A 26,946-nucleotide genomic window follows, 5' to 3' on the forward strand; every position below is an offset into this window, starting at 1 on the left:
CCTTGAGAATGAGAAGCTCAAAGAAGAAAATAAGAAACTCAAGGAAGAGAAGAACAATGATATTCTCAAGGAAGAGAACAAGAAGCTCAAGATGGAGAAAGAGCATCTCAAGGTGGGATTGAGCAAGTTTGCTAGAGGTAAGCATCTCCAAAGTGAGCTACTCATGAATACCGTCATGAAGATGGATAGAAGTGGCATTGGATATATGGTAAGTGTAGAGAAGAAGAAGGCTCAAGCTCAACACCAACAATCAAAGCCAAAGCTAAATCCAAAGAGATGTTTTGAGTGTGGACAAGAAGGCCACTTTGCTCATGTGTGTCAAACTCCACCACCACAACCCTTACCCAAGCATGCTAGACCCTTTGCTTTCAATGCTCACTACATGCTTAGAAAAGATTCTAGTGGAAAGATGAAAGTCATGTTCTTAGGACCTCCCAACAAGAGTAGGCCTAAGAAGATTTGGGTGGCTAAGTCACTTGTTGAGAAGGTGAAGGGCCCTCAATAAGTTTGGATCCCTAAAGCTTGAATCTCTTGTGTGTAGGTGAACTACAAGACCGATGGAAGTCATTGGGTTATTGATAGTGGTTGCACTCAACATATGACCAGTGATCCTCGTATGTTCACCTCACTAGATGAAGAGGTTGATGGACAAGAGAAAATAACATTTGGAGATAATTCAAAGGGCAAGGTTAAAGGATTGGGCAAAGTGGCAATATCAAATGATCATTCCATCTCCCATGTGCTCTATGTTGCCTCATTGAGTTTCAACTTGCTATCCGTTGGGCAATTGTGTGATCTTGACTTCCAATGCTTATTCACCGAGAAGGAGGTTGTTGTATCCAAAGTAGATGACAAACAAGTGATATTCAATGGATTTAGATACAACAACTTATATCTAGTTGACTTCACCTCCGAAGATGCAAACTTGAAGACTTGCCTATTCACCAAAACAACACTTGGGTGGCTATGGCATAGAAGACTTGCTCATGTTGGGATGAGCTCACTCAAGAAGCTTATGAAGAATGATTTGGTGAGAGGGTTGAAGGATGTGAAGTTTGAGAAGGACAAGCTTTGTAGTGCATGTCAAGCCGGCAAGCAAGTTGCAAACACTCATCCAACCAAAGCTTTCATGTCAACCACAAGAGTGCTAGAACTCTTACACATGGATTTATTTGGACCAACAACATATAAGAGTTTGGGAGGAAATCTCTATTGTCTTGTGATTGTGGATGACTATTCAAGGTATAAATGGGTGTTCTTCCTTCATGACAAATCCGAAGTTGCATCTTGTTTCAAGAAGTTTGCCAAGAGAGCTCAAAATGAATTTAAAGTGAAGCTCAAGAAGATAAGAAGTGACAATGGCAAAGAGTTTGACAACACAAACATAGAAGCTTATTGTGATGAAGTTGGAATCAAACATGAGGTCTCCGCAACCTATACTCCTCAACAAAATGGTGTAGTTGAGAGGAAGAACCAGACTTTGATCACTCTTGCAAGGACAATGCTAGATGAGTACAACACCCCCGAAGCTTTATGGGCGGAAGCAATCAACACCGCATGTTATGCATCCAACCGCCTATTTCTTCAAAAGTTCCTTGTCAAGACACCGTATGAGTTGCTCAATGGGAAGAAGCCGGACGTCTCCTTCTTTAGGGTGTTTGGTTGCAAGTGCTACATCTACAAGAAGCGGCAACACCTAGGGAAGTTTCAAAGACGTTGTGATATAGGTTTTCTTGTCGGTTACTCATTAAAGTCCAAAGCATATAGAGTATTTAATCATACCACCGGCTTGGTTGAAGAAACATATGATGTGGAATTTGATAAATCTAACGGCTCCCAAGGAGCACATGAGAATCTTGATGATGTAGGTGATGAACCATTGAGGGAGGCTATGAAGAATATTCCGGTGGGAGACATCAAGCCAAAAGATGATGAAGATGATGTACAAGTCATTGACCAACCTTCTTCATCAAATGTACCACAAGATGGTGAAAAAGATGGGAGAGTGAAAAATGAAGACACTCATATCTCTCATGAACAAATGGTGGTACAAGCACAAGATGTTGATGCTCCACAACCTCCTCCTCAAGTGGTCAATAGAAGAAACACACCTCTCCTACAAGATCATCCACAAGATCTCATCATAGGGAGTCCATCAAAGGGTGTGATGACTCGATCTCAAAAACTTACTTTATTTATTGCTCATCACTCTTTTGTCTCTTGCTATGAGCCTACCAAGGTAGAAGAAGCTCTTAAAGATCCGGATTGGATCAATGCCATGCATGAAGAGTTGAACAACTTCACTCGCAATGAAGTTTGGACTCTTGAAGAGCGACCAAAAGGTGCAAGAGTCATTGGAACGAAGTGGGTGTTCCGCAACAAGCAAGATGATCAAGGTGTTGTTGTGAGGAACAAGGCAAGACTAGTTGCAAAGGGGTTCTCTCAAGTTGAAGGTTTGGATTTTGGAGAGACCTTTGCACCGGTTGCAAGATTAGAAGCCATCCGTATCCTTCTTGCATATGCATCACATCATGAAATGAAACTATATCAAATGGATGTGAAAAGTGCATTCTTAAATGGCTTTATTAATGAACTAGTCTATGTTGATCAACCTCCTGGGTTTGAAGACCCTAGATATCCTAATCATGTTTATAGGTTGTCCAAGGCACTATATGGGCTTAAGCAAGCCCTAAGAGCTTGGTATGAGCGCCTTCGGGACTTCCTTATTGAGAAGGGCTTCACCATTGGGAAGGTCGACACCACACTATTCACCAAGAAGCTTGATGGGCATATCTTCATTTGTCAAGTATATGTTGATGATATGATCTTTGGATCATCAAATGAAGACTCATGCAAAGAATTTGGTGAATTGATGTCTAAGGAGTTCGAGATGTCAATGATTAGTGAGCTTACATTCTTTCTTGGTTTTCAAGTCAAGCAAATGAAAGAAGGCATCTTCATCTCTCAAGAGAAATACACAAAAGATCTTCTCAAGAGATTCAAGATGGATGAATGTAAGCCAATCAAGACACCAATGCCTACAAATGGACATCTCGACCTAGATGAGGGAGGTAACCTGGTTGATCAAACTCTCTACCGTTCTATGATTGGTAGCTTGTTATATTTAACCGCATCTAGGCCCGACATCATGTTTAGTGTGTGTATGTGTGCAAGATTTCAAGCTAGTCCTAAGGAAACACATTTAATTGCCATAAAAAGAATCCTTAGGTATCTTAAGCACACACCAAGTATTGGTCTTTGGTATCCCAAAGGAGCTTTATTTGAATTAATTGGCTATTCCGATTCGGATTACGCTGGATGCAAAGTTGATAGAAAGAGCACATTCGGAGGGTGCCATTTGCTTGGTAGATCACTTGTGTCTTGGTCCTCCAAGAAACAAAATAGTGTGGCTTTGTCCACCGCCGAAGCGGAATACATTGCCGCGGGTGCTTGTTGTGCACAAATATTATACATGAAACAAACTTTGCTAGACTATGGAGTAGTTCTAGAGAAAGTACCTCTTTTGTGCGACAATGAAAGTGCGGTAAAACTTGCAAATAATCCGGTTCAACACTCTCACACCAAGCATATAGATATCCGCCATCACTTTCTAAGAGATCATGTGGCTAAAAATGATATATCACTAGAAGGTGTAAGATCCGAAGATCAATTAGCGGATATCTTCACAAAACCGCTAGATGAGGCTACATTTTGTAGATTGTGAAATGAGCTCAATGTACTTGATTTTAGTAACTTCACTAAAAATTGAGCTTGTGTTGTCCCTTGCATTCATTGTAATATACAACATGTTTAATTTGTGGCAATGCACATAGGGCTTGTCTAACATGGTTAAGATAACCGCCGAAAAGCATGTGAAGAAGCTTAACCTTGGATCAAACTTGACAAGCAACTAGTTTTAATTACAAGTATTGCATATGCATGAATGTTGTTTGTCGTTTTGTTCCATTTGCCCTCTTGTTGCCTATTTTCTTAAAAAGAATTATAGCCTAAGGTAAAATATTTTGAAAAATATGAGGGTTTGAGAGAGGTCACTCATATCAGTCCCAATTGGTGTTTATTTGGATCTTATTTAAGTTGGGACTTGATTGGGAACAGGCAGCGAGAAGGAAGTTTGAAGATTTGCTGGAAAAGGTGCACTGGACGCTGCACCGGACGCTGCTGTCTAGCATCCGGTCAGTTCACAGGAGGTGAACTGCTGTCGAAGGAGTGACCGGACGCTGCGTCTGTGCGTCTGGTCAGGAAGGGTTCAGCGTCCGGTCGATCAAAGGAAGACCAAGTTGTACTGACCGGACCCTGCCTGCGTCCGGTCATGGACCACCGGACGCGTCCGGTCCCAATTCCAGAGGATTTGGACCTCTCTGGAATCGACCGGACGCTGGGTGGTAGCGTCCGGTCGCTACCACCGGAGCGTCCGGTCAGTGGATCTCGCGCGACTTCAGGACTCTTTTATGTTTCCTTTTCTGTCGCGTTTGGGGGATTATTTAACCGCTGTCGTACCCCTGTTCGCCCCTCAACTCGTTTTTGCCCTAGCCCGAGCCGCCGCCTCCACCGCTCGCCAGCCGCGCACCGCCGTGCCCTTGCCTCGCCACGCCACCGGGACCCTGCGCCGGCCACCTCGCGCCCACGCCACCGTGCTCCAGCCTCGCCGCGCCACTGCGCCCGAGCCTTCCCGCGCGCCACCGCGCCAGCACAGCACGCGCCACCATAGCTCGCGCGCCACCGCGCCAACACCGCCATAGCTCACCGGAGTCGCCCTGTCCACGCCTCTGCTCTGCCTCTTGCCGTGTGCCCTAGACCTACCATCTCCTTGATTGGTAAGGCAAGATTTATTTTTCCATCTTGATCTCTACAATTGTGACCTAGATCAAATTTTCAATGCACTGATTCCCCATTGCATTCAGGGCTTTTGACCTAACCCTAGCTCAGTTCCGAGGATCCCCCGCGTGACATCTTATCTTTTCTCGGATCGCTGTTCGTCAGGTAGAAAGCCATTCGATTCAAATTCGCATCTACATTGCTTTCTCTATTAGGGTTTTGCATCTATTAGACATATGGTATTTATTTGTATATCCATCTATTCTATCGTGCAGTAAGTCGGTTCTGTTGTGGTTCTTGTGGCAGTTGGCAGTCAACTCAGAGCCAAGCTCGCGAGTAAGGATCGAGGCCAAGCCTCAAAAGCGGCAGTTTGACAGTTGATCTTCATCAGCGGCAGTTCACCATCGTTGTCAGTTCAGATGGCCCACACCAAGAATGTTGGTGGTGGCCTAGGTGATGATGATCGGAGGCCCCCGCCTCGCCAGCCAGCCGAATCAAAGGGCAAGTCAACCAAGCAGGTGACATCCAAGAAGCGGAAGTACCCCGACGTAGAGACAGCGAGAGCAGCAACTGTTGCAGAGGCCGCAGAGCGTGCTGAGAGAGGTGGTGCCCGCAGCGGAGTTGTCATTGCAGATCAGCTGGTTTCACCAGCACTGAGAGCTGTGATTGAGGATGTTGAGCGTCGTCACGGTAGTCCAGCTGGGACTGCCACGTTTGCAGGATGACGGGTTGCCATTGAGGAGGGTCCATCAGCAGCGCAGGAGCCAGTTCCGCAGACTCAGGAGAGCGAGCAGGCTCAGCAGACCCAGGAGGCCGAGGAGACAGAGCCGGCACCCCAGCTTCGCCGCTCTGGACGGGCCCGTGTACCAGTCTCGCCAAGGCCGCCGACACAGCGGAGGGGATCACGTCCTCCACCTAGACCACAGGGTCCACCTCCAGTGGTACACCTTGACTTGAGGGCCGCTACCGCCAGGCAGGTTCAGCAGTTGCGTTTTGTTGAGTTTGAGGTTTGGTTTCCTCCGAGGAGGGATGAGAGAGCATCTGAGGGGTTCTACATGCCACTGCAGGAGGATTTCTACAATGCTTATCTCAACAGTGGAGCAGTGTTCAGATCTCAGAGAGTCTGTCAGATAGAGTCTATTGTGGCAGCAGCCGAAGAGAGCATTCAGCCATACTTATCATATTTGCTAGGACTGACAGATTTGATTGGACGGACGGGCATATATGTACCATCTTGGGTCCGTCAGTTTTATGCTTCACTCTACATCGATCCACATCACAGATTCATTCACTTTGCTTTCAAAGGCAAAGACTACAGAGTGACGAGTGGCAGAGCCAGAGAGATACTGAGGCTACAGGAGCAGCCTGTCAAGATGCATGAGGTCTGTTATGGACAGCAGGAGCCTCCCAGGCGTCCTCATGGAGGGTTGGTGCCCCCTACAGATTTAGTGCGACATTGCTTCAAGGAGCCGTTTGGAGAGGGGTCAAGCAGGAACCCCAGTGACTTGACTCCTACAGCGAGGGTACTAGAGGCCATCATCAGGAGGACACTGCTTCCCAGGTTGGGATACAGGGAGGGCCTAACTTGCTTACAGCTCTGGCTTCTCAATGCCATCATGCAGCAGACAGTATTTGATATCTGGGATCTCCTGCTTTCAGAGATGGAGGACACAATAGCTGAGGGATTCAAGGGTCGCAGGCAGCTTCCCTATGTTCACTGGATCACGTTCCTCATCCACAGGGTTATGCTTGATAAGCCCCCTGGTATGATGGATGAGTATATAGGTGTCACCACAGAGTTCCCAGCTTACAACCTGTCATAGAGGATCAGACACGCCACTCCTCAGGCACCTAGATAGCCTAGCCGTCGTCCTGACGTGCTAGAGTCTGCAGCTCAGTAGGATAAGATCATCAGAGGGATTGTAGCCACTGAGGAGGAGCTAGAGGCACAGCAGGAGGTGAGCAAGTACAGTGATAGCTCTGACGACGACTACCAGCCTATACCTCAGATGCCTCCACGCAGACATGATGCAGAGGCCGGTAGCTCTAGTTCTGCTCCACCTGCTCCATAGACAGACCCCGCTCTCATAGCTATTCTTGAGCGGATGCAGCAGGACCAGACACGATAGGCACAGGAGACAGCTGCCAACTTCACATAGTTTCAGGCTCGTCAGGACGAGTTCCAGCGGCAGCAGTAGCTCCTTCAGCACCAGCAGTTACTTATGCAGCAGTAGCTCATGGGATTCATGCAGCATATAGTGACAGCCATTGGGGTCCCACTGCCACAGCCTTCGCCCCAGCTTGCACAGCCTCCTACCACTTCGACGACTCCAGCAGTACAACCCAGTGGGCTCTAGAGTCAGGGACAGCCTCCAGCTCAGTTTGCTTCACCTCCTATATAGGTGTCCCAGTGGTTAGCCTCACCCGTGGTAGCCTCGCAGTTCACTCCATTTCAGACGGGCTTCACACCAGAGCAGTCTTCCTCGCTATTCATGCCTAAGACGTCAGTCTCCAGGAGTCTTGGAGCATCCTTCAGCGAGTTGACCGGCATGCCTACTCTGCCTCATATGCATACCGCCGGTCCGTCTACAGCAGCTCTAGTTGCAGTGACTACTCAGAGGCTCCCCTCGTCTGTCGCCTCGTCAGATCCTACGACAAACATACTAGCAGCTTCACAGGCAGCACCAGCCCTGGCTCAGACCCAGACCGCTTCAGCGACACTTCCTACCATAGAGGGTCAGTCAGTTCAGAGCTCCGGGTCAGATGATGATGGTGCCCAGTTCTAGCTTGCTCCATGTACTTCAGCGCCCGACTCGTCCGCTGCAGCCCCGCCGACCGACCCTTAGGTTTTGGTGTTTGACGCCAAAGGGGGAGAGGGTTTGAGTATGTAGTCTCAGGGGGAGCGAGTTTTAGGGGGAGCTAGTTATCTAGTATTAGCTTATTATATACATTTGGAGTTTTATTTGTGTGATACACTATTACTTTTGTGCATTCGTGTGTTTACTTTCATGCATACTATTATATATATGTGATAGTGCTATCTACGTGATTGTGATATTTGACATGTGTGATTTCTACTTTGCATTATCTATATGTCATATCACTTGTGATGCTCATTTGCTTTTGCTTCCGCATTTATCCTTCGAAGCAAATGAGCTTTGTTACTTGTACTCATGCTTATTTCATATCCCTTGAGTACACTGTGTTGGCTTGGGTCATATAAGCTTGACTAACTCTTTTGTTCTTATCGACAAAAGCTTATATGAACCAAGCCCGTCAAAAACCTCACTCCATAACATACTCGAGGTGGTATTGTCACCAATCACCAAAAATGGGGAGATTGAAAGCATCTAGGCCCCTAGTTGGATTTCGGTGATTAATGTCAATACAAAATTACTATGACTAACGTGTGTTTTGCAGAGGCAATTAAGTTAGGTCATGGTAATGAAGATCGATTGGGCAATCGAGGTTGTCATGCCCCTACGATGGAAATCGTTTCGGTTTTCAAAGGATGGATGACAAGGTTAAGGATAACTAGTTCTAAGTGTCAATTGAAGTTGGAAAGACACTTAGAGTAGTTTAGGACTTTGTTTTTCCTTTGGCTGTACTATTAAGGGGGGTATGAACGGGTAGCTTGACCTAGTTGAGTCTAGTGAGTTAGGTGTGGTGCACACCTGTTAAAACTAGCTCTAGGTAGCTCCTATGAATGCCTAAGATCCTTTGGAGCAAACTTCATTCACATATGATCGAGAGTTGGAAGTGAATGGAGGGTCAAATACTGACCGGACGCTGGCTCCGGTGCGACCGGACGCTGGCCGCAGGGTCCGGTCAGTTCATTTGACCGTGAAGAACAAGTCTGGTGTGACCGGACGCTGAGGGCCAGCGTTCGGTCGATTCCAGTAAGGGTCCAGACTTGAGAAAGAGTGACCGGACGCGTCCGGTCAGTGGTGACCGGACCCTGAGTATACAGCGTCCGGTCGTTTATAGTAAGCATCCAAGAGCGACCGGACGCGTCCGGTCAGTACTGACCGGACCCTGACAGCGTCCGGTCATCACTTGAAAACTGTTTGCGGGTTGAACTGACCGGAGCATCCGGTCAAAACGATCGGAGCGTCCGGTCACCCCGCAGAAGCTCATAACAGTTCGTTTTTCAGGCTGCCTTATAAATAGAAGCTCCACTCGTGAGTGGAGTCACTTTTGCTCATTCCAACAGCTGAGAAACACGTTTGTGAGTGCCAAGAAGAGCAAGGTCCTAGTGAGGTGTTTGTGATTCGAGAATCCAAGAGTGAAACCTCATTAGTGAATCAAGAGTAGACAAGTGTGCATCCATCTTCTCATTAGGCTTCGCGTGGTCAAGCGAGAGTTCGTGCTTGTTACTCTTGGTGATCGCCATCACCTAGACGGCTTGGTGGTGATTGGGAGCTTGGTGATCACCCGACGGAGCTTGTGGGTGACCCAACTCAAGTTGTAAGCGGCTTTGGGTGATTCGCCGCGACGGAGTGTCGAAGAATCAACCCGTAGAGAGCACTTGATTCTTGCGCGGATCAAGGGGGAGCTACACCCTTACGCGGGTGCTCCAACGAGGACTAGTGGGGAGTGGCAACTCTCCGATACCTCGGCAAAACATCGTCGCGTTCTTTTCTCTCCCTATTTACTTTGAGCACTTACTTTGAGTATTTACTTTGAGCAATTCAATACTTATTTTACATTCATAGAATTGCTATGCTAGAGTAAGTTTGGAACATAGGGTGCAAGTCTTTTGTGCGTTGATTCGATAGAAACACTTTTCTAGGCACAAGGGGTTAATTGGGCTATCCGTAGGATTTGATTATTGCAAGAAAATTTAGAATTAGCCCAATTCACCCCTCCTCTTGGGCATCTTGATCCTTTCAGGCGCCGCCTAGGGTTTCATGGAGGTGGCTATCTTCCACGTGCCGGTGACCAAGCCCTAAATCAAAGTTGTCAGGATCCAAAACATCAAATTAGTCTCATTAAAGTATTCATGAAATATGTTTTGATAGGGCTCTTCATTGAACTGATAGATATTAATATATTTTTTCTAGAAACTTGGTTAAAGTAAGCACAATTTATTCTTTATTAGGATAAAACTAATTTGAGTATTCTCCCTCGTTGCCCAGCTCCTACCGCCATTGCGGTAGTGCGTGCACATGAGTAACGTTTTTTTTTAGAGAACGTGCTATGCACATGTTTCATTAAGAGAAGAGAAAACAGCCCACAAAAATATAGTACAAACAAATAGGAAAAAGACCTGCACGCGAAGTGCCTAGAAATACAGAAAACAAAGAGAGAGGAGACAAGGAAAGAAAAAAAATCTGGGCCGCCACACCAAATACGGCTCAAACCACACTCAAAGCTATCTTCCTAATGCCGCAATATATCACAGGCAAAAGGATTAACTTGGCTTGCCACCAACCCCTAAGCCCACAAAAGTATGATTAACGATGTTGTTTTGCATCCTTGGAGAGATACCACTAGTAATAGCTTATTGTCATAAATTTTGTACCTCCTAAGGACTGTTAACAAAAACTCAAATAAATGAAGCCTTATGAATTAAAGCATCGTAGCTGAACAGATAAAAGTATTTAAATAGGGAAGAGGTTAATTCATTAAATTTCTACCAAGTATGTACATAAATAAAAGGAACTAGAACGTCGTATGAAACTGGTACAAATCAGCATTTATTTTCTTTTCACAACAAAGTTTGAATTCTTCCCAAACTGGGTGTTTGGTTCGAGCTACTAAACTTTAGTAGCTACTAAACGATTTAGTCACTTTTAGTAACTCTAGAGTTACTAGAGATGACTAAAGCTCTTTTAGTAGCTTTTAGTCATAGTGTTTGGTTAAAAAGTTATTAAAGTGACTAAAAACTACTAAATTTAGTAGCTACTAGGCGAACCAAACAGGCCCTTATAGGAGCACTGCTCTACAAATATTTGAAGTTCATGGTCGCCTAGTTCCTTAACCGAATGAACCACCAGGACCTGCTTCATGCCGCTGCATTCAGATGTTTCTTGAACCATACTCCAATGTTGAGGAAGCTTTCGAAATCAGACCGCGGTCTGCAGAGAACAATGACCAAATCCGAGCCCAATTCAAAAAGGGGAAAGGGATGCCCTCGATACATGCGACCGAAGAACAGAATTAGCTTACAGATTGATTTCATGTATGTCCTCTGGGAACAGTCATGATTTTGACCTCGCCTCCTCCTTCTCTCAGGCCCCTCGCATACTGAAATTATGAGAAATCAAATATGTAAACAAGAGGCATCTGAGAAGATAGGGCAGGAATGCAGAGACAAATTAGTATGGGAAGTTCAGGTCACATGAAATTCTATCCATCATCATAGTATAAATAAGACTAGCTAAAATATTTTTACAGCAATGCATGGAACTTGAGACTCATTTGTAGTTGTAAACTATAGATAAATGTCGATAAATATGTTACCACATCCTTGACGAGTTAGAATAGATCCGCGAAGCAGATCTCAAGAGATATTCATGTACCTGTAGGCCATTAGAAACAGGTACTCGACGATCAGCTCCACCAAGAAGCATAAGAAGGGGCGCTTTCACCTGCACAATCAGCAAAGTTCCATTAACCATACCACCAAAATGATAATTGACCTGATAGTTGAGACAGGAAAACATACTTTAGAGATATGGGCAATTGGCGATTTCTGATAGAAGAGATGAAGATGGTTGGATGAAGGGGCTTCAGAGGCATATTGCTTTGCTTCAGTTCCGCAGGCCACTATGTAACACCAGTCTGGGATGTCAGTGGTGCCAATCATCAGTGACAGGTTGCAGACAGGGTTCCGAGCAGCTGCCACGGCAAATCTGTCTGGAGCCTGCAGCCAAACTGCATATTACACTAGGAACAATAAACAGGAGTATCAGCTACCCCGACTCTGAAACCCATTAGCATGCTAACCTGACCAATCAAATGAGTTGTCAGGAATCCACCATGCGAAATCCCAACAACAGCTACTTTAGATGCATCTACCAGCTCTTCCTTAATGGCGAAATCTAGTGCTGTAAGGCAGTCTTGAACATCCTGTTCAACAGAGTTGGGAATAGATTGGTTCAGGAGGAACAAAAATGCTGAATTCAACTAGAGTCTGTACCTGGGATCCAACTTTTCCAGGAAGTGATTGCAAAGCTTCCTCTCCGTAACCTGGTGTACCTCTTTTTATAAGATAATTGTCAGATTGGAAATATCGCCATACATAGCTAGTAAAGTGCATTGGAATCCCAAGAGAGTACCGGTAGTTTATAATAAGCAGGTTAAATCCAAGCGAAGCAAGAAATGCTGAAGATTTTGAATAGCTTGATACAGACACTGAGTGTGGGCCACCATGAAGGATTACAAGCAGTTGGACTGTGCGAACTATCCTTGCAGGACACAAAAATGGCCTCAAATGGAAGTTTTCCACCTACAGAACAGGAAAACAAAATACTACCTGGATAAAATATCACACCCTAACTTATGATCTCTCTAGTGTTCAGGGTTATACCATCAGAGAGGTCATCAGAAGGGCTAGGGACAGGAATTTTAAGTATACTGACACTGTGATGCAGTAACAAGGACTTAACCTGCAATAGAAGGCAATGCCGCAGATGAGAATACATGAAGATAACTGCGCTGTTGAAAGATGTCAAGACAAACATTTATGCAACTCAAACTTCACAGCAACTTAAAAGCTAACCTTACTGTTGGCTGCCATCAATGGACTAGTAACTTCATCCCAAGTCCATCTATGTGCTTGAACTTCTGGTGTCACGGAGCGTCCATACCTGATGTAAGGAGGGTCGATGGGACTACTTGACACTATACACCATAATGAAAGAGAAAAATACAAATTTGATTTTAGAAAATTTGAAGCATGAGTTTAGTACCAGTTTACAACTATAATTTTTGAAAGACCAGTTTACAACTATAATTACCAGCAAGAACATTGTTGCCATCTAATGCAAGAGCACTCCATGAGTAATACGAGTCTTCCGGAGTTATTCTTGTTACTTTGCCACTGTAGAATGAATCAATATAGGATATCAAAGTGGTTCTTTGAGCTCTGGAACAGGATTACACCAACAACCTATGATTTACCTTAAAACATCTATTGATAATATCACTTCAATACTTCTCCAAGCAGATGTTAATATCATTGTGCATCCATCAGAGAGCCAAGGATCGGATAGCATGGATGAACAATAGAGGCCTGGAAAACAGCCATCTTCAGGGCACATTACAATAGGCACCTGGAACAGTTCAAAAGCTACTCAGTGAACAGACTGCAGAACATAATGAATAATTTAGTCAAGAAAATTTTCCTCAAAAAAAAATAATCAAGAAAAAAAATAGATGGGCATACCACTTCATTAACATCGAGTTGTTTATCCATTTTCCATTCTGAAGGCCAATTGATTATATGCAGGGAATCCGTTGCATTATGTGCACCACTGTCTACAGCTTGTTTTGAAGATAGAAACACCAGAAGTTTCCCATCCCGGCTGTTAATTTGTATTATTCAGATAAAGGCCATCAGGGGTCCAACATCAAATCTACCGGAATACTAGTACAAACATACCTGAACCGTGGAAACAAAGCACTGCTAAAGCCTGTGGTTAAGTTGCGCACTACTACACCAGAGTCTGATTTACCATCACTGGTAAAGGGAAATAACATATTACACAAAATGGTACCTGACGATGCTACTAAGTACTGGCAAATGCACAGTCAAAGGCCCAAAGCTGTTCTTTCTATTTCAACATAACGATAACTGATAGGCTGACTCTGAAACTCCAGAGTACAAACTATAAAGTTATGAATCATGATTTAAGAGGGATGTTCACCTAGCTGGTGTATTGTCAGGCTCTGATCCTTCAAAAGGGCAAGGAATTGCATAAAGAAACATGGCCTGTTAGAACAGTACTTGATACCGAGTTTTCTAGCAGTGTTCTGGAACCCATTGTGCTCTAACCATCCAACGAAAACCAGATACTTTTGACTGCCACTTGATGATGCTGGAGCCCAGACAACTTGGCCAACACTCAATGATGTTGAAATGCCTTTAGCCGCTCGCACTTCTCCTCTGCATACACCAAAGACAGCAGTGGGTCTTAGGCTTGAAGCCATATTTCCAGATCTAGGAACTAGCTTTTACAAACTGTTGTGTACAATTAATAGGCATGTAACAGACCTGGCAATGTCAAGAACAAACAATGAGGGTCTCCCTTTATTGGAGTATCTTTCACCCCAGTCCTCTTCCCAATTGCCCTGTCCTTTCCAGGTATCACAAGTCTGCCTCAGAAGAACCTTCCCTTATATATCCGGAATGACTGAAAGCTGGTTTTGGTTGGGTTGGAGCTTCAGCAATATATGCTATCAAGGTCTCTTCTTGATTCCAAGAAATACCATGAAACCTGTAGCAACAAGAATAGTGCTGTACTGTCATGCCACTGTAGTGTAGAAAGCAAAGGCAGAAGTAAATGCAACCACTATGATTTACTTTTAGTTTTTCCTCACCATTCATCGGTATAAAGAGGACCATGCATAGACTTTACCACATGTACCTCCTTCCTCCACATGTGATTGATAAACAATTTCAAGCTTAGTGGGGCAATCTTTCTCCCCGTTTCGCACTACAAGAAGCTTCGATCCCGAAGGGGATGGAACAATGACAGACACTCCAGTTATCTCAGTGGGGAAAGGAGACCACTGGAAATCCAGAGAGTTGGTAACAGCCCTTGTAATATGAGAATACAAAATGTATTTTCTGTTGCTGTTCGCCAGTAGGTCTGGCTGGCTAATGGAGAACATTGCTGTGGATATGTCTTCTGCAATAATAAATCAAGTACTGTTTAGAACTTAAGATAAAAGCCATTTTGATATGAATTCTGAGAGAAGTATATGATGATTATGGACAAAGGAAGTAAAGTGAGAAGACTGTCTATACCATTGTTGGTTTTGAGGATCAAAGCACTATCAATGCTTGGGACATTGGTAAATTCTTGCAGTAACTTGAATTGGGAGGCATATTCTTCAGATGTCATTGCATCCATTCTGAGCGGACTCTCTCCAGACATGCACACTTTTATATGACCCACTGGCGGGACAAAATTTACTAGGCTAAGCTAAATCTGCAGTTTTACAAAGACATATGTTACACATGTTGCAGGATTTGCAGCAAATTTTGCTGCCAATACATTAGGGCACATGATATGTATGGATAGCAGTTAAGTTCCATTAAGCACACTAATCAGTCTCACCTAAACTCTTGTTTGATTACAGCTTCCTATGCAAGTCGATTTTCAAGAGGTTTGCAGTATCAAGGTTCTGACTAATTTAATTTCAAAACAAATGCCAGTCTCACTTCTTCACGAATTCCATTAAAAACTTTGCATTTTCAATATACAAAATTCATGAAAAGATGAAACACTAAAGAATATAAGATGAAAATCATTGAGTGTAGGTGATAGTGCCTGGGTGAGACTAACTGGATACAACTTCCTGTACTGCCACCTGACCTCTCGAGTTCACGTACTGCATGAGTGCAAAAGTTACCTGAACTCGGAAGTCAAATAATTATACTTACTTAGGCTAAACTGATCGCAGTAGACATGAACTCATCTTGAACTAGAGTAAGCAGATGATTGAGTTAAGCCAAGTACAGAAGGAAGCAACCATATAGCCATAAAATTGTCCATAACAACAAAACAATAAACATATACAAATTCATCGCGACCTTCAAGGGAGAGACAGAGCGAATGGAAATTGCTTACATAGAATTTTGCAGTGAAGTAGCAACACCATCGGAGTACTTGAGTCCAGCAGTTCCTCTGGAAAGAACCTCTCTATCGTAGGATTTGATCAGATGGCACCAAAATTTGTTATTTTTGTGCCAGATTGTCACCAAGGTCTTAAGATACTAGTTAAGAATACATCCAACAAGAAATCCCAAATGTCCAAATGGCCATGTGCCACAGCAGAGGAAGAAAGACACGAAGGGAATCGAACAAAAGGTAGCGTCAGATCTGTAACTGTCACTCCTAAAGAATGCACAAAATGACAAGATGAGCTCCCAACTTTTTCTTCTTGTCCTTTTCTTCACATTATTGGTGCCACTTTAGCTAATAAAATATCGTGTCAAACTTGAATATACCATTTTGCTAGAAACTAAAATCTGGAGGATTAACGAGTTAATGTCAAGGGAATACTGAATTACTGATTAGAGTTTGATTGCGACCTCAGAAATTTACATCTTGACAAGGAGTAGATATGGACAGATGATTACACCATTCTCTATGAGTTTTTAGTATGAACAGCAGCGAGCTGGTTAGCTGGGCCATGTAATTCTTTTTCTCTTTACAATTCAAAAGCAACCACCTTTTCACATTAACACGTAAGCATCATTTATTATAAGCATATTACCTAAATTACCTATAGTATGGTATTCCAGAATCCACACTAGGAACAGACAAGACTTCCTGTCTTCAAGATTTTTTTTTTTTTTGGGAATAGTCTTCAAGAATTATTCCATCTTGGCAACATCAGTTTGGACAGGCAAATCATGCTATCGGATACTTTGACCCAGTTACAAGCATTCACTGACAATGAAAAGGTAAATCACAAATGTAATAAAGCACTAATGTTTATTTGCTCATGTGCTTCTTGAACCAAACCCCTATGTTGAGGAAGCTTTCGAAATCAGACTGAGGCCTGCACCAGGGATGGGGTGATTTAGTCAGACCACAGATGTTGTAACTTTTAGTGTGGTAGTCATGGAATAAAATTAAAATGGAAAAGTAACTAACTTGTCGATTCCATGGATATCTTCAGGGAATATAATAGTTTTGGATTCGATTCCCCTCTCCTTCAAAGCCCTTGCATACTGCAAATATAGAGATAAGCACAAAGCAAAGCATATATACGGGGAAAAGAACGCCAAACAGAAGCACCATATACAACAAAATAACGAGAGAAAAAAAAAGATCCCTCATTGTCAGATAGGAACCTGTGTGACCTAAACCAAAGTTTTATTCCTCTTAATGCAATGACAAAAAGTGCTCCAGTGTGTTTGAGAAAAGAAAAACAATAAAAGAAATGCCACTGGTAAATATTTTGACAGCTGAAAATATGAAAGAGGCCTCCTTTTGCCCATAAATAAGTGGAGAAGCATAAAGAAACACCTGCAGGCCATTAGAAACAGGAACTCTGAGATCTTGCGCTCCAAGGAGAAAGAGTGTTGGTGTCTTGACCTGCAGATTGATAGATTCATCAAGCAAAGGGCTATTCATAGCATCCACAGAGTATCTTCCGTTTGCACGTGCAAACTCTACTCTCTCAAGCATAGATATCAGAAACTGCTCTTGTACGAAAATGCAAAATCCACACATGTACCTTTGAAATATGTGAAATTGGTGACTTCTGGTGGAATTGACAAAGATCGTCTACTGAAGGAGACTCTGAGAAGTACCTTTTCCCTTCTTTTCCATAAATCTCGACAAAGCACCAATCAGGGATGTCACTGGTACCCACCATCAATGATAAGTTACATACTGGGTTTCGAGCAGCTGCTGCAACAAATGTGTCTGGAGCCTGCAGTCAATCAAATATGTACAGGTCAATGATGTGTTATAGACTTATAGTGCAGGAAACTTGATAAATAAATCATCTCATGTGATGTACGTCTAATTGTCTATGCCCTTCAGGTCTTCATATCCTGCAGCGGAATATGAACTTGGACAAAAGAAGATTCTAAGCAACCATTGGAGGCAGTACAATTTTCGGCTTTTGGGGCCAGGAAACAAATCATGCAAGCATCAAAACTCAGCTCCTAAAGATTCAGTAAGTCATGTGTGGATATCGATAGGCAAACTTTATGCTCATGAGACAGCAAAACCATATCAAACTCATGGTCATGGAAAGCAGTAGCTTCAAGATCTAGTTTTCTGAATACTGGCATACATCAGAGTATTTCTCTAGGACATATGCCCAAACTTAGCATTTTACTGCTAGGTATCCCCAACCTATCAACCCATCCTGCAGCATGGAATAGAATTTGTGTTACATAAGTATCAAAAGTTTCGTGAATAAATTTAGGACATACAACAAATCAAAATTGATTATCTTTACATTTTTTTTTGGTCTATTCAATTCCAGACACAATACCAATTCTATAGTCTTATCTGGTTGTGATAAATTTACCAGTTACCTATATGTGTTTTCATTCTTTGCATTGCACCTATATGGGTTTTAATATGTATTTAGTTGAAACCTTAGCTCAAGCTATATCAGCTCTTGTCACATCCCTTTTTGTGACATATCTATATTTTATCTTTCAATTTTTTTTCTTATTAATTGTTGCAACTTTTTATCCACATTTTAAGTTCAAACTCCCGTTATTAACAAATGGATTCAAGGTCCTAGGCTCCACTGATTTTTTTTTTGACATAAATGCTAGTTATTAACAAATGTATTTAGTTGAAATCTTAGCTTAAGTTATAACTTAAGGTCCTAGGCTCCAATGTTAAATACTATAATGGCATAAACAATTGTTTCAACCTACAACACAGCACTCAAGATGTTGAATTTCCTCTTATTAAAAACTATATGTGTAGTAGTACAATTAAAGTGCTTACAATTAAACTATTAGTATTGATATGTCATAATGAATAGGTCAAAATGTATAAACTTATCTAAAGTAACAACTTACAATTACAAAACTTGGCATTTATGCTTACTTTTAATTCACGATTGACAAATGTATGCATGTGTACTTGGTCTACATGGAGGCACATAGCGTTTATGCTTACTTTTAGTTCAATAGTGGTAGGAGTGTGTAATTTATAAACATATATAGTGGACAATATGGTTATTGAGCTATTTTGCATAATAGCTTATAGGGAAATTTTGCTCAGGGACATTGCAAAAAGGTCTAATATGCTGTTGGACACCGCCAACTCCAAAATATGCCCAGTACCATTATAAAATCGTGATTCTTGGCTGCTGGACACCGCACCCATTAAAATATTCATTTTTCATGGTTTGGGAGAGAGAAAGGGCGCTGAATAGACGAAATTGCCCCTGCGAGTCATCTTCCACCTCTCTCTCTCTGCCATGGCTCAGTGCTGTGCACGTTTGGGTGGGGGTGGGAGGCGCTCCGGCCAGGCGCTCGCTAGCCTGCAGAGCTGCAAGCCGCCCGTGCGTGGCCTGCTCCCTCTGATCCTTGGCCTTGCCGACGTAGTGCCGGGGGCGGGCGGGGCCTCGCCGAGGGCGGGCTCGCCGGAGCCCGGACAAGCTCGTCCTCGTCCGTCTCCTACAGATCCGGCGGTGCAGGCGTAGGTGCACGCGGTGGGGCTCTTTCGGACGGCATCAGTCGTGCGCTCGCCTTCCGCCTCGCCGCGGCCAACGTCAGAGCTCGGAAAAGCCCGACGCGGTCCTCGTCGGTCGGAGACCCAGGCCCGCCTTCTCCTGCAGGGATAGCATGACTCCGGCGGCGACCGGTCTTCTCTTCTTGTGGGGGATGGGGGCGCGGGCAGGGACGGGGACATGGTCGGGGGTACGCGACCGCCGGGGACGGGGTGAGACCATGGCGGACGGCGGGGACAGGGGCGCGAGGGCGCGACCGGGGGACATGGACCTGACCAGGGGCACGCGGCCTCACCGGGGATGAGGGCGCGGCGCGGCGTTGGACATGGTGGCGGCGGCGCACGGTCAGACTCGGGACGGCGTGGTGAAGAGCTCGGGGAAGGAGGTGCCAGAGGTTGAAGACGAGGGCAATTTAGACATTTCCCCCACATTCTCTCTCTCCAAAACTAAAAAATGTATAAAATAATCGGTACGGTGTCTCTGGACAAAGAACCAGAAATTTGTAATGTCCGCCAACAAATTTCTATGTTGACGGTGTCCAACAGCATATTAGACGTTTGTGCAATGTCCCTGAGCAAAATTTCCCTAGCTTATATTAGTATTTAGACATAATTTGAGGGAGGTTTTAGTTCATTTTCTATAACGGCAATGGTAGGTAATTTAGTTACAAATTAAAATGGCTACTTTATATTATCTTTCAGAACAGCAAATCTGGGTAATTTCCCCTCAAAAAAATCTGGGTAATCTAAAAGCAAATTTAGGGGTTACCTTGCGTTATCTTCTATATAATGGAAAAAGTGGATAATTTAGTAATTTAGATTAGATGCAAATTTAGGGGCTTATTTTCAATTATCATTCATAATGCCAAAAGTGGTTGATTCAAATGCAAATTTAGGGTGTTACTTTATGTATTTTAATAATGGCAGAGGTGGGTCATTTTAGGAAATGGAATAGATCCAATGGCTATTATTAGCGGTGGTGATTAGAGTCTACCAAATTAAATTAAAGGCCAGATGTTTCTGATTATTGTGAGAATTTATGGGATTTATCTTTTTTCATAGCACATTTGGTGAGAATTAATGTTACGTAAAGTAATTTAACCTGGTACCATACTAATTTGATTTTTCAAGTACAGAAGTCACTGATAGAGTTGCAGTAATTTAGTTAAATGATGATTGTTCGTGATGGCCACCTTCGCCACCATGGAACCCCTCTTTAGTTAGTTACAAATATCTTGGACTTCACTGTTAGTCAAGAACCTCTCTAAGGCAGATTTCTATGTTATAATCAAGAAGATAGCATAGCTGATAAATTACCTGGCTGGAAAGCAGCAACGATGAACTCAGGCTGGGAGAGCAGCTCTTGTCCGAGCTGTACTTGGTGCTATATCTATTTATCAACTCATTGCTTTGGACTTTCCTAAGTAGGCAATCAAAGCAATTGATAAGATAAGAAGGGCTTTTTTATGGAAAGGTCGCAAGGAGATGAATGGTGGCCATCCTAATTCAGCCAAGAGACCTATTGATCTTGGGGGGTTTAGGAATACTTGATTTGGAAGTCCTGGGTTGGGCCGTAAGAATGAGGTGGTTAACTTGTTATGGCTAAAAAAGACCCAGCCTAGGTCGGCTTGGGCTGGTCTTGACATGCAAGTCCATCCTAGTTCGGTGGCCATGCTGTGGTGTATGGCGGGAGCCAAAGGGCTCCGTAGCTTATGGCCATGACTGATTCGTTGGTTTTTTGGTCGTTTCTTGGTTTGTTTTCAGTGATTTCTGTTGTACTGGTCATTACCTTTTAGGGGGTTGTATGAGTCACTACTCAGTAGACTTCAGTTTTCTTCTTAATATAATGATACAGCTCTGGTGCATATTGAAAAAAAATCCTGCTCGCAAAATTATGTGTAATAATACTTTAAAATAATAATGTTCAAAGTCCAAAGGCTAATAATAATCTTGATTAAAAATATGAACACTAAATAAAAGAGTGACTGCATACTCAAAGAATACAAAATAACAAGGTCGATTAGAGAACCTGGCCGATCAAATGAGTGGTCAAGAAACCTCCATGTGAACCTCCAACTACGGCGACTCTAGATGGATCTATTAGTCCTCTCTTTATAACAAGGTCCAATGCCGTCAATACATCATTGACATCCTGCTTGTAAGTGTGCACAGAACGACATGGTTCATGATAAATTTCGGCATTTGCAAATTTCGGCATTTGCAAGAATGATCTTTAAACACGGAAATAAACTAATGACAATGCACCTGAGAACCAATATTGCCAGGAAGGGATTGTAGTGCTTCTTCCCCAAAGCCTAACGAACCCCTGAGGAACCGAAAGATTCACATGCATGTTAGTGTCAGAAAGGGTGTATGTTCCATACAAATATTAAATCAAAACCCAGAAAATAGATAATGATCAAATTATACAACAGCTAGAACAGACAAACTACAAGCAAGATAAATTCACCTGTAGTTGACAACAAGAAGATTATATCCCTGCGAAAAAAGAAAAGCCAAGGATTTGGAATAACTTGTTGGGTAAACTGAGTGTGGTCCACCATGAAGAACAACAATTGTTGGATTACTTGCAGAATCCTTATGCGATACAAAAATAGCCTCAAAAGGAAGCTTAGCCCCTGAGTAGGTACAAAGAAATATGGAGAAAGAAACCTGTTCAGTAAAAATTCTGCAGAAAATCTTAGAATAATTGGTGAAGATGTATCAAAGCTATTCAATAATAGTCATAGAGTTATCATAAAATACATTTAAAAAATAGCCAGCACAACCGAGCAGAGTAGGGCAGTGCACTTAATGATATCATTAGCTATAAGAGCTGTCTTGTATAAATCAATTTTGGACATGCCTGCCTTGATTTGGGTACAAAAGATACATTTCATCGCAACTCACTATATTCTACCCTCCGCTGATTTCTATAGGTGCCTTTGACTTGTGCGATCTCCAAAGTTGAATTTGACAGTGAATTTCTTTTACTATTTTTTTTTGTCAATGAATACAGAAACAAAACCATGTAAAAAATACTTTCTAATAAGAATCCAACAGCACCACTTTTATGTAACTAAACATATGCATTGTTGACCAAATTGTAGATCAAATATATAATTATAAATATAGAAATGTTTGGGTGCCTCACAAAAATCTGCAGAGCGAGTACTCACTTACAAGGGTGGCAATGTACTAGTTTCAAGAAAAGTAGCAGAGCCTAGTGAAGAATGCAGAAATAGTTCATAAAGGAAGAAACTAACAACTTCAGAAAGAAAAATCTAATTAGAAAATCGATGCTGCTAATATTAATCTGCAGAAGGAATAAGTACGCTTGAGTTGTTCTCATACCATTTGCAAGTTTGTCGGAAGGGTTGCTAATTGGGATTTTGAGTATGCTGAACTTATGTTCTGCTAATATGGAGCTGATCTGTCAAAATACACCCACAATTTATTAGCTACACACTCTACACTTTTTTCCCGACTACAATTAACATTCAGTGTTTCGTTTTAACAAAACCTTATCAGATGGCTTTGGAAAAGGAGTTGAAACTTCCTGCCACTCCCATTGCTTTCAGTCTGAGGAACCTTAATCGCATAGTACATCTGAGGGAGTGTAATAAGGCTGCTGGAAACTGGAAAAGATGGAAAATGCAGACAAACATGGAACGTTATCTACGAAGTGACAGAATTATGTAATTATTCAGTAATCCTATATGAGCATGGGGTTACCTGCAAGAATGTTGTTCTTATCGAACTGCAAGAACATTCCATGAATAATCTGAATCCTGGGGACTAACTCTTGAAACTTCACAGCTAACAAAAGAATAATTTAAATTTAAATAACAAGTGACACTACGTATATCAGTCTATCAGAGGACAAACAGATGTTTGGAATCACCTCACAACATTTACAGAAAGTATTACTTCCCTACTTCCCCAAACAGAAGATATAATCATAGTTTGTCCATCAGTAAGCCATGGATCCCTAAGCAAGCCAAAACAGTACAGCCCAGGGAAACAGTTATCTTTGGGGCACATCACAACGGGCACCTACATAATAGACAAGTATTAACAATATGATATCAGCCAATCTATCTATCCAAGGAAGTGCCCATAATAGAACCAAAGCATTATCTAAACACTTTCTTTACTCTCTAGTGAAAGTTGTAGAAGATGTTGAATTCAGACACTTTAATGACCCCAATACAAGTCTTCATCTAGCACTGCTTACTCAAAAAGTGATATGATGCATCTGTGCAAATGTATATCTTGATATCAACTTTGTTAAAAGAAAAAAAAGAGGGGGGGGGGGGGGGGGGGGGGGGGGGGGGGGGGGGGGGGGTCCATACCACGTCAGCAATTGCAAGGCTCCCATCCAATTTTCCATCTGCAGGCCATTCGATTCTATGCATTGAATTTGTGGCATTGTGTGCCCCACTATCTACAGCACTCTTCGTTGAAATGAACACAAGATACTTCCCATCCGGACTATAAATAAAAGTTTCCATTATTTCATGTTGCAATGTAGTGTTAATGTGCATGCATCAAAAACTAAATTAAAAGACACAGTTCCTTTTGGTATGTACAATAAACTTAGGTCATAGAGAAAGATTGTGAGATTCACATCTACTGCTTCCAGAGTTCTTGCAAAAGAGGGAAGTGATAAGCCTTTTAATTTCCAGATTAAACCAAACAGGTAGGTTGACTTCTAACAGTGTCAGTTATGGATTTTTTTACAACACAGAAAACTATACCTGACAATCTGAACAGTCAATCAGTTTGTGACATAGACGAACCCATAGGATTATCAATTCAAACCAGTAACCATGACAGATGACAGTCTAGACAATCCTAATACAAAATGGTAATCATAATTTAATGGATAAAAACAAAATGGCATAGATGTTGCTTCCAGTATATCCAGTTGAAATGATTAACCAAAGCTGAATAGTATGAAGTATTCCTACCTGAACCGTGGGAAAAAGGCACTGATCAGGTCTGCTGTTAATTTGATCATAGTTGTAGTTTCATCCTTTTTGCCCCTATGCCAATATTTGAAACATGACATCAGAAAATAAAACATATGACTTACTATACCTTACAAGACAATTTTTTTGTACCATATGTTCAGCATTTTCACTTTATGATTTGGATTAATGAAGAAAAAACATGGATTACCATTGTCCATTTTTATTAAATATGTTTCATAATTATCTTGAGGTTAAGGGACTGATATTCTTACTCAGTTGATGATTTCTCAGCTTTCTTCTCTGAAAGGATCAGGAGCAGCATACAGAGCACAAGGTCTGTTGTAGCAGTATTTAATACCAAGCTTCCTTGGCATCTCTTGGAAACCATTGTCAGATGACCATGCAACAAAAACCAAGCTATATGAAGAAGACGGAGCCCAAATCACTTGGCCAACACTTAATGATCTAGGTATTTGCTTGACAGGTCGAACTTCGCCGCTGCAAGAATACATTATATTCCTCATAAAAACACGATATTTATAAACTCTCTCTTCAGGGTGGCTATAAACATACCTGGATATGTTGACGACAAACAGTGCAGGAATCCTTTTCTTGGAATATGTTTCTCCCCAGGTCTCCTCCCAATCCCCTTGTCCCTTCCAGCTCTTGCAGTCCTTTTCGGATGAGCCTTCCTTCTTGAATCCATAATCATTAAACACTGGCTTTGGTTGAGGAGGCTCCTCGGCAACATAAGCTATGAAAGTCTCTTCCTGGTTCCATGATATCCCTCCAAACCTGCATCAAAGCAGCATTTTAGTGCAAGGCAAAGTTGCAATGGTAAATCACTCTCTCCCTCTTCCAAACGAAGAAAACAAAAGATTGGGGAATTTACCATTCATCAGTATAGAGTGATCCATGAACAGATTTTGCAATATGTATCTCGTTCTCTAATTGACATGGGCCCCAAATCTCTAGCTTTGTAGGGGAATCATCCTCAGAATTGCATACTAGAAGAAGTTTTTCTCCAGATGGTGATGGAATTACTGCTGACACTCCACTTATTTCAGTCGGGAAGGGGGACCACTTGAAATCGACAGACTTTGATGGACTCTTTGAAATGTGAGAATTCAGAAGGAATTGTCTCCTCTTGTTGGCCAAAAGATCTGTTTGGCCAATCGAAACCACTGCTTTGGACATGTCGTCTGCAGACCCCCAGACAACAATAAGAAACCTAAATTTCATGAAAGAAAAAACAAAAGAGTAGCAACAAACGTGCATACCATCCTTGGAATTGAAGATCCAAGCCTTGCCAATAGTTGGGATTTTAACAAATTCTTGCAGCAACTTTGACTGGGAGACATACTCATCAACCATGGTCGCATCCACTGCCAGAGGTAATCCTTTGTCAGCCGCTGCTTCTGAGGCTTGTGTGGTAGCCATAGCAATTGAGCGCAATGAAACCTTGCTAGTCCTGTGTAGTCAAAGGGATTAGATCAGCATCACCCACATGACAAAACTGAACCTAGCAATCCAGATAAGGCAAGCAGGCCTTCAAATGCAAGATTTTTCCATGACTACTCAAATATTGTATTGTTTACATAACAAGGCAGGCAAGCATCGTAATCTAACCCCGAATATGTCATCGGAGAGATGAGAAAAGAAGAGGAGGAAGAAGAAGAAGTAGAAGTTTTTTTCAGAGAACTGACCTGCGCCGCAGCAGTGGCCCGCCGGGTAGAGCTCGAACCCGAGAAGTAGAGGCCGGGAGGAGTAAATCCGCCGCCGGGCAGCGGAATTTGGCGCAGGTGACCAACAGTCTGACCAGAACCACCATTCGTTAGATGGCAGGGTTGGATATCGGTCTGGCTGGCTCGGCTTTGTCTGGCTCATTGTTACTCGGCTCTATTGTATCTTCAAACGAGCTAAAATGTCTAGCTCGGCTCGGCTTATAGTTCGAGCCAGGCCATCATCCCTCGGCGTCTGCAGTCTCCTCCGGCTGCAACTTTTTTTTTTGTTTTATTCCTCGTGTGTTGTTAAAAAAAAAATCGTAATGTCCTGTACGTCTCTGAAAAAGTTCAGCGGTCTTCAGTGCCACTGTTCTAATTTTTTTGTGCCCTCCATGCCACTGCCGTCAGTTTGGGCTCTAACGCCGTCAAACAGCAGGTGTGAAAAGTCGAAAATACCCTTAAGTCTAAATATGTCATTAATTTTTTTTTGGCATCTTCACGACTTCAAATGAAAAAACTCAAAACTAGAAAGTTGTAGATCTCGTCGAGATCTATAATTTTCATATAAAAATTATCTTCATTTAATTCCGCAAAAAAATATGCTTTTTCTAAGATATATTAATCATATCAAATCATATTTTTTTGCGGAATTTAAATGAAGATAATTTTTATATGAAAATTATAGATCTCGACGAGATCTACAACTTTCTAGTTTTGAGTTTTTTCATTTGAAGTCGTTAAGATGCTTAAAAAAATTAATGACATATTTAGACTTAAGGGTATTTTTGACTTTTCACACCTGCAGTTTGACGACGTTAGAGCCCAAACTGACTGCAGTGGCATGGAGGGCACAAAAAAGTTGGAGCAGTGGCGCTGAAGACCGCTGAATTTTTCTAGGGACACACAGGGCATTGCGATCTTTTCTAATGACACACAAGAAATTCCTCCTTTTTTCTTGTCCGTGTTCCAGCCGAGCATAGATTAGCCAAAAGATTAGCTAAATTTACTGATTTAACTACT

The 26,946-nt window shown here is 42.5% G+C and overlaps 1 protein-coding gene and 1 pseudogene across 1 annotated transcript; both read right to left on the reverse strand.

Moving 5' to 3' along the window:
- Positions 1 to 10,428: 10,428 nt before the first annotated feature.
- Positions 10,429 to 16,240, reverse strand: LOC136537126 (acylamino-acid-releasing enzyme 2-like). Its single transcript, XM_066529198.1, is given in 23 exon segments — positions 10,429 to 10,916; positions 11,008 to 11,039; positions 11,041 to 11,085; positions 11,361 to 11,429; positions 11,507 to 11,704; positions 11,788 to 11,910; positions 11,981 to 12,041; positions 12,120 to 12,223; positions 12,225 to 12,289; positions 12,371 to 12,449; positions 12,563 to 12,684; positions 12,801 to 12,883; positions 12,964 to 13,115; positions 13,229 to 13,367; positions 13,445 to 13,522; positions 13,710 to 13,767; positions 13,770 to 13,948; positions 14,057 to 14,154; positions 14,156 to 14,279; positions 14,383 to 14,435; positions 14,437 to 14,693; positions 14,813 to 14,996; positions 15,639 to 16,240. Coding segments are annotated over 22 exon segments (2,322 nt in total). The 5' UTR covers positions 14,943 to 14,996; positions 15,639 to 16,240; the 3' UTR covers positions 10,429 to 10,843.
- A 139-nt stretch (positions 16,241 to 16,379) lies between these two features.
- Positions 16,380 to 26,079, reverse strand: LOC136537114 (acylamino-acid-releasing enzyme 1-like; annotated as a pseudogene).
- Positions 26,080 to 26,946: the final 867 nt, after the last annotated feature.

The sequence above is a fragment of the Miscanthus floridulus genome, chromosome 1, assembly GCF_019320115.1.
Source record: "Miscanthus floridulus cultivar M001 chromosome 1, ASM1932011v1, whole genome shotgun sequence".
In the NCBI taxonomy this organism is placed as follows: Eukaryota; Viridiplantae; Streptophyta; class Magnoliopsida; order Poales; family Poaceae; genus Miscanthus; species Miscanthus floridulus.